General features: G+C 54.8%; 1 protein-coding gene across 1 annotated transcript; it reads left to right on the forward strand.

The window, feature by feature from the left end:
* Positions 1-5: 5 nt before the first annotated feature.
* Positions 6-3407, forward strand: LOC148808119 (voltage-dependent calcium channel gamma-7 subunit-like; the record flags this gene model as incomplete). The annotated part of the gene is made up of 2 exons (XM_088909449.1): positions 6-95; positions 188-3407. Coding segments are annotated over 2 exons (570 nt in total), but the record flags the coding sequence as incomplete, so codon positions are not given.
* Between the last annotated feature and the right edge of the window lie 5358 nt (positions 3408-8765).

The raw sequence follows: 8765 nt of genomic DNA on the forward strand, positions 1-8765 counted from the left end.
AGGTGATGAACAGGCCGCGTGAACCGGAGCAGTTCTTCCACTATCACTACGGCTGGTCCTTTGCCTTCGCTGCCAGTTCCTTCCTGCTGAAGGAGGTGAGACAGCGACACCGACACCGACACCAGCACTGATAGTATTCATCCTGCTTCCACTGCTGATATTGATCCCTTCTGCCCCTCTCTCCCAGGGTGCGGGGGTGATGTCGGTGTACCTCTTCATGAAGCGCTACGCGGAGGAGGAGATGTACCGTCCCCACCCGGCTCTCTACCGCCCCCGGCTGTCCGAGTGCAGCGACTACAGCGGCCAATTCCTGCACCCCACGGAGAGCTGGACGCGGCCAGGGCGCGGGCGCAGCAGCTCTGAGGTGTCCAGCGACATCTCCATCCAGCTCAACCAGACCCCCCCACCCCCGCTGCAGGCCCTCCCCCCCGCACCCCCCAAGGCTTCGGGGGGCATCCTGGGGGGCGCCTCGGCCAGCTACCCGCTGCCCCCGCCCTCCTCCGCCTCCTCCTCCTCCCACGCCCACTCGCACCCCCATCCTCACCCCCACAGCTCACACACCCACTCCCACCCCTCCCAGGCCCTGCCCCTGTCCATGCCCCCGCCTGCTGCCGGCCCCCCCCCTCGCTACCACGCCCACCTGCGCATGAGCGCCTCCCCTTGCTAGAGACAGGAGCAGGCAGGTGCAGGAGAGACTGAGATCCACACTACAGCACACAGGCTCGCACGCTCACTCACTACAGCACACAGGCTCGCACGCTCACTCACTACAGCACACAGGCTCGCACGCTCACTCACTACAGAACACAGGCTCTCACACTCACTCACTACAGCACACAGGCTCTCACACTCACTCACTACAGAACACAGGCTCTCACACTCACTCACTACAGAACACAGGCTCTCACGCTCACTCACTACAGAACACAGGCTCTCACACTCACTACAGAACACAGGCTCGCACGCTCACTCACTACAGCACACAGGCTCGCACGCTCACTCACTACAGCACACAGGCTCTCACGCTCACTCACTACAGAACACAGGCTCTCACACTCACTCACTACAGAACACAGGCTCTCACACTCACTACAGAACACAGGCTCGCACGCTCACTCACTACAGAACACAGGCTCTCACACTCACTCACTACAGAACACAGGCTCTCACACTCACTACAGAACACAGGCTCGCACGCTCACTCACTACAGCACACAGGCTCGCACGCTCACTCACTACAGCACACAGGCCCTCACGCTCAGTCACTACAGCACACAGGCCCTCACGCTCAATCACTGCAGAACACAGGCTCTCACACTCACTCACTACAGCACACAGGCTCTCACACTCACCACTACAGCACACAGGCCCTCACACTCACTTACTAAAGCACACAGGCTCGCTCATTCACTACAGCACACAGGCCCTCACACTCACTCACTAGAGCACACAGGCTCGCACGCTCACTCACTACAGAACACAGGCTCTCACACTCACTCACTACAGCACACAGGCTCTCACACTCACTCACTACAGAACACAGGCTCTCACACTCACTCACTACAGAACACAGGCTCTCACGCTCACTCACTACAGAACACAGGCTCTCACACTCACTACAGAACACAGGCTCGCACGCTCACTCACTACAGCACACAGGCTCGCACGCTCACTCACTACAGCACACAGGCTCTCACGCTCACTCACTACAGAACACAGGCTCTCACACTCACTCACTACAGAACACAGGCTCTCACACTCACTACAGAACACAGGCTCGCACGCTCACTCACTACAGAACACAGGCTCTCACACTCACTCACTACAGAACACAGGCTCTCACACTCACTACAGAACACAGGCTCGCACGCTCACTCACTACAGCACACAGGCTCGCACGCTCACTCACTACAGCACACAGGCCCTCACGCTCAGTCACTACAGCACACAGGCCCTCACGCTCAATCACTGCAGAACACAGGCTCTCACACTCACTCACTACAGCACACAGGCTCCCACACTCACCACTACAGCACACAGGCCCTCACACTCACTCACTACAGAACACAGGCTCGCACGCTCACTCACTACAGAACACAGGCTCTCACACTCACTCACTACAGCACACAGGCTCTCACACTCACTCACTACAGAACACAGGCTCTCACACTCACTCACTACAGAACACAGGCTCTCACGCTCACTCACTACAGAACACAGGCTCTCACACTCACTACAGAACACAGGCTCGCACGCTCACTCACTACAGCACACAGGCTCGCACGCTCACTCACTACAGCACACAGGCTCTCACGCTCACTCACTACAGAACACAGGCTCTCACACTCACTCACTACAGAACACAGGCTCTCACACTCACTACAGAACACAGGCTCGCACGCTCACTCACTACAGAACACAGGCTCTCACACTCACTCACTACAGAACACAGGCTCTCACACTCACTACAGAACACAGGCTCGCACGCTCACTCACTACAGCACACAGGCTCGCACGCTCACTCACTACAGCACACAGGCCCTCACGCTCAGTCACTACAGCACACAGGCCCTCACGCTCAATCACTGCAGAACACAGGCTCTCACACTCACTCACTACAGCACACAGGCTCTCACACTCACCACTACAGCACACAGGCCCTCACACTCACTTACTAAAGCACACAGGCTCGCTCATTCACTACAGCACACAGGCCCTCACACTCACTCACTAGAGCACACAGGCTTGCACACTCACTCACTAGAGCACACAGGCTAACACACTCACTCACTACAGGCAGGACACAGGCTCCCACACTCACTCACTACAGCACACAAGCTCTCACGCTCACTCACTACAGCACACGGGCTCTCACACTCACCACTACAGCACACAGGCCCACACACACACTCATGCACGTTTACTTGTACGACACACTCTCACACTCACACACACAGGCTCTCTCACACATACAGACTAACACACTCTCGCATGCTTGCACACTCCCCCACACACTCTCACTACCTCACTGACCCACACATGCTCACCCACACAAACAGACACACACAGAGGGGTGTGCCAGGGGTTCTGGCTGAGTACGGCGCAGGGCAGAGGCAGGGAGAAGTTCTATGGGTTCAATCACACTGTGTAGGTATTAATACTAATATCAAACCAGCAGCTCCCAGTCCTGCTAGGAGTACATGACCACCCAGAGACATGCATCGACATACAGGATAGAAATATATACTGTTCATTTAGCTCTAGGGCAAAGAAAAGATATTTTAACAACAATAGAATTAATACATTTAATTTAAAACTGATATGATCAAATCTACTTATTAAAAATGTAAATATGAACTGATCTCTTCTGTAAATACTTATTAATATAAATGGCACTTGCTGACCAATATACTTTGTGATAGACTGATAGTGTGTGTGTACACAGTGTGTCCGAAAGGAGTCTGGACTCCAGGAATGTGTGTGTATGTAGTGTGTCCAGTATGAGTCTGGACTCCAGGTGTGTGTGTGTGTGTGTGTGTGTATACAGTGTGTCCAGAATGAGTCTGGACTCCAGGTGTGTGTGTGTGTGTGTATACAGTGTGTCCAGTAAGAGTCTGGACTCCAGGTGTGTGTGTGTATATATATACAGTGTGTCCAGTAAGAGTCTAGACTCCAGGTGTGTGTGTGTGTATACAGTGTGTCCAGTAAGAGTCTGGACTCCAAGAGTGTGTGTGTATACAGTGTGTCCAGTAAGAGTCTGGACTCCAGGTGTGTGTGTGTATACAGTGTGTCCAGTAAGAGTCTGGACTCCAAGAGTGTGTGTGTGTATACAGTGTGTCCAGTAAGAGTCTGGACTCCAAGAGTGTGTGTGTGTGTGTATACAGTGTGTCCAGTAAGAGTCTGGACTCCAGGTGTGTGTGTGTATACAGTGTGTCCAGTAAGAGTCTGGACTCCAGGTGTGTGTGTATACAGTGTGTCCAGTAAGAGTCTGGACTCCAGGTGTGTGTGTGTATACAGTGTCCAGTATGAGTCTGGACTCCAGGTGTTTGTGTGTATACAGTGTGTCCAGTAAGAGTCTGGACTCCAGGTGTGTGTGTGTGTGTATACAGTGTGTCCAGTAAGAGTCTGGACTCCAAGAGTGTGTGTTTTCACTGACCATCTTCTGTCAGTGGAATAAAAGTCTTGAATTGCAAACATGAGGTCACAACATTGTGACACTGCACGAATGACAACACACTGCTGCAGTTGTGATGTCATAATGTTGAAGAGCTGATCTCATGATGTCACAGTGTTATTATCTGTAAATTCACAAGATTGTCATGCTGCGGTAGTGAGGTCACAAGATTTTCAGCTGCTGCAGGCACACTGACCCCTCCAGGACCAGGACTGGACAGCCCTGCTGCAGACACACACTGACCCCTCCAGGACCGGGACTGGACAGCCCTGCTGCAGACACACACACTGACCCCTCCAGGACCGGGACTGGACAGCCCTGCTGCAGACACACACTGACCCCTCCAGGACCGGGACTGGACAGCCCTGCTGCAGACGCACACTGACCCCTCCAGGACTGGGACTGGACAGCCCTGCTGCAGACACACACTGACCCCTCCAGGACCGGGACTGGACAGCCCTGCTGCAGACACACACTGACCCCTCCAGGACTGGACAGCCCTGCTGCAGACACACACTGACCCCTCCAGGACCAGGACTGGACAGCCCTGCTGCAGACACACACTGACCCCTCCAGGACTGGACAGCCCTGCTGCAGACACACACTGACCCCTCCAGGACCAGGACTGGACAGCCCTGCTGCAGACACACACTGACCCCTCCAGGACCGGGACTGGACAGCCCTGCTGCAGACACACACTGACCCCTCCAGGACCGGGACTGGACAGCCCTGCTGCAGACACACACACTGACCCCTCCAGGACCGGGACTGGACAGCCCTGCTGCAGAGACACACACTGACCCCTCCAGGACCGGGACTGGACAGCCCTGCTGCAGACACACACACTGACCCCTCCAGGACCGGGACTGGACAGCCCTGCTGCAGACACACACACTGACCCCTCCAGGACCGGGACTGGACAGCCCTGCTGCAGACACACACTGACCCCTCCAGGACCGGGACTGGACAGCCCTGCTGCAGACACACACACTGACCCCTCCAGGACCGGGACTGGACAGCCCTGCTGCAGACACACACTGACCCCTCCAGGACCGGGACTGGACAGCCCTGCTGCAGACACACACTGACCCCTCCAGGACCAGGACAGCCCTGCTGCAGACACACACTGACCCCTCCAGGACCAGGACTGGACAGCCCTGCTGCAGACACACACTGACCCCTCCAGGACCGGGACTGGACAGCCCTGCTGCAGACACACACTGACCCCTCCAGGACCGGGACTGGACAGCCCTGCTGCAGACACACACACTGACCCCTCCAGGACTGGGACTGGACAGCCCTGCTGCAGACACACACACTGACCCCTCCAGGACTGGGACTGGACAGCCCTGCTGCAGACACACACTGACCCCTCCAGGACTGGGACTGGACAGCCCTGCTGCAGACACACACACTGACCCCTCCAGGACCGGGACTGGCCAGCCCTGCTGCAGACACACACTGACCCCTCCAGGACCGGGACTGGCCAGCCCTGCTGCAGACACACACTGACCCCTCCAGGACCGGGACTGGACAGCCCTGCTGCAGACACACACTGACCCCTCCAGGACCGGGACTGGACAGCCCTGCTGCAGACACACACACTGACCCCTCCAGGACCGGGACTGGACAGCCCTGCTGCAGACACACACTGACCCCTCCAGGACCGGGACTGGACAGCCCTGCTGCAGACACACACTGACCCCTCCAGGACTGGACAGCCCTGCTGCAGACACGCACACTGACCCCTCCAGGACCAGGACTGGACAGCCCTGCTGCAGACACACACTGACCCCTCCAGGACCGGACTGGACAGCCCTGCTGCAGACACGCAGGCCAGCACTTTTAACTGCAGCTCTCGTTGCCAGAGGGACTCAGTTCGGTGCAACACAGATCGGAAACAGCTGTCTTCGGTAGCGGTTCTCGGCTGTAGTCGCTTTTATTTCTCGGTGAATTAAAAAAAATAAAGGTCTTGGTTCTTGGAATTAGTTTCTGTTGCCGTGAAGGAAAAAAATCGTTTTATTTACCGCTTCCTCTTAGGAGTGGCTGAAATCCACGGATTGGCGCAGGTAGGAAGCGAATTTCATTGCAATTACTGTAATGGTATAACAATAATAATAATATCATCATCATATAATTTGAATGCCTGAATCTTTCACACTGTAAAAGCCGGGTTGTGCAGCCCTGTTTCAGGACCTCATGAGAGTTCAGCGCCTCGTACGTTTGGGATGAAATGATCACATAGTCCTCTATTTTCGGTTTCTGTTCTGTACGGTACATTTCGTGCTGGGTTTCCTTGTGGTTCTGCGAACCGCGGGTGCAGTATCAGAGTATAGTGTCGAAGGATGGTTAATAATGTTTAGTGTGATATCAGGAGTCAGTGTGAATTTGTAACAGGGGGTACCCTCTGCAGCTTCTCTCTCTGGACCGGAACCCGAACTGCCGACTGCCCTCTGAACTCGTGTCTCGGACCCGGGTGCGAGCTCAGACTGCAGGCCCACTGACTGGGAAACCGTTTAGGCTTTTGTGATGTAAGATCATATCAGCCCCTTCAGTTCCTCCAGCCTGTCAGTGTGGGACACTCCGTTCAGACTAAAGAGACTCAGTTCCTCCAGCCTGTCAGTCTGGGACTCTGCCTTCAGACTGAAGAGACTCAGTTCCTCCAGCCTAGTTCACTTCTGTTACCTTCAGAGTGTATCGGGCTGCTCGACTCTATACTGATTATAGGTCTTTCGGATTATAATCCCAGTGAAGAACTAGTCCAGCTCCCAGTCCAGCCAGTCCAGTCCACCCTGGAGAGTCTCAGACTGCTCTGTCAGTGTCAGTGGAGTCTGATTAGAATCCCAGTGAAGAACCAGTCCAGCTCCCAGTCCAGCCAGTCCAGTCCAGCCTGGAGAGTCTCAGACTGCTCTGTCAGTGTCAGTGGAGTCTGATTATAATCCCAGTGAAGAACTAGTCCAGCTCCCAGTGCAGCCAGTCCAGTCCAGCCTGGAGAGTCTCAGACTGCTCTGTCAGTGTCAGTGAGTCTGATTATAATCCTAGTGAAGAACTAGTCCAGCTCCCAGTCCAGTCAGTCCAGTCCAGCCTGGAGAGTCTCAGACTGCTCTGTCAGTGTCAGTGAGTCTGATTATCATCCCAGTGAAGAACTAGTCCAGCTCCCAGTCCAGTCGGTCCAGTCCAGCCTGGAGAGTCTCAGACTGCTCTGTCAGTGTCAGTGAGTCTGATTATAATCCCAGTGAAGAACTAGTCCAGCTCCCAGTCCAGTCAGTCCAGTCCAGCCTGGAGAGTCTCAGACTGCTCTGTCAGTGTCAGTGAGTCTGATTATAATCCCAGTGAAGAGCTAGTCCAGCTCCCAGTCCAGCCAGTCCAGTCCAGCCTGGAGAGTCTCAGACTGCTCTGTCAGTGTCAGTGAGTCTGATTATAATCCCAGTGAAGAACTAGTCCAGCTCCCAGTCCAGTCAGTCCAGTCCAGCCTGGAGAGTCTCAGACTGCTCTGTCAGTGTCAGTGGAGTCTGATTATAATCCCAGTGAAGAACTAGTCCAGCTCCCAGTCCAGCCAGTCCAGTCCAGCCTGGAGAGTCTCAGACTGCTCTGTCAGTGTCAGTGAGTCTGATTATAATCCCAGTGAAGAACTAGTCCAGCTCCCAGTCCAGTCAGTCCAGTCCAGCCTGGAGAGTCTCAGACTGCTCTGTCAGTGTCAGTGGAGTCTGATTATAATCCCAGTGAAGAACTAGTCCAGCTCCCAGTGCAGCCAGTCCAGTCCAGCCTGGAGAGTCTCAGACTGCTCTGTCAGTGTCAGTGAGTCTGATTATAATCCCAGTGAAGAACTAGTCCAGCTCCCAGTCCAGTCAGTCCAGTCCAGCCTGGAGAGTCTCAGACTGCTCTGTCAGTGTCAGTGAGTCTGATTATCATCCCAGTGAAGAACTAGTCCAGCTCCCAGTCGAATCAGTCCAGTCCAGCCTGGAGAGTCTCAGACTGCTCTGTCAGTGTCAGTGAGTCTGATTATCATCCCAGTGAAGAACTAGTCCAGCTCCCAGTCCAGTCGGTCCAGTCCAGCCTGGAGAGTCTCAGACTGCTCTGTCAGTGTCAGTGAGTCTGATTATAATCCCAGTGAAGAGCTAGTCCAGCTCCCAGTCCAGCCAGTCCAGTCCAGCCTGGAGAGTCTCAGACTGCTCTGTCAGTGTCAGTGAGTCTGATTATAATCCCAGTGAAGAACTAGTCCAGCTCCCAGTCCAGTCAGTCCAGTCCAGCCTGGAGCGTCTCAGACTGCTCTGTCAGTGTCAGTGGAGTGTGATTATAATCCCAGTGAAGAACTAGTCCAGCTCCCAGTCCAGTCAGTCCAGTCCAGCCTGGAGCGTCTCAGACTGCTCTGTCAGTGTCAGTGGAGTGTGATTATAATCCCAGTGAAGAACTAGTCCAGCTCCCAGTCCAGCCAGTCCAGTCCAGCCTGGAGAGAACAGAAACGATGTATCGGTATTAAATCGATGCCACCGTGTGCTGTTGGTCGCGTCTGTTTCCGTTTCGACACGGGAGGGCTCTCCGCTCTGATTCAGTGACGTCACACAGGAGAGCCGGGGAGGGGGGCTTCGAT

The sequence above is a fragment of the Atractosteus spatula genome, unplaced genomic scaffold, assembly GCF_055471065.1.
Source record: "Atractosteus spatula isolate fAtrSpa1 unplaced genomic scaffold, fAtrSpa1.hap1 Scaffold_245, whole genome shotgun sequence".
Taxonomy (NCBI): Eukaryota; Metazoa; Chordata; class Actinopteri; order Semionotiformes; family Lepisosteidae; genus Atractosteus; species Atractosteus spatula.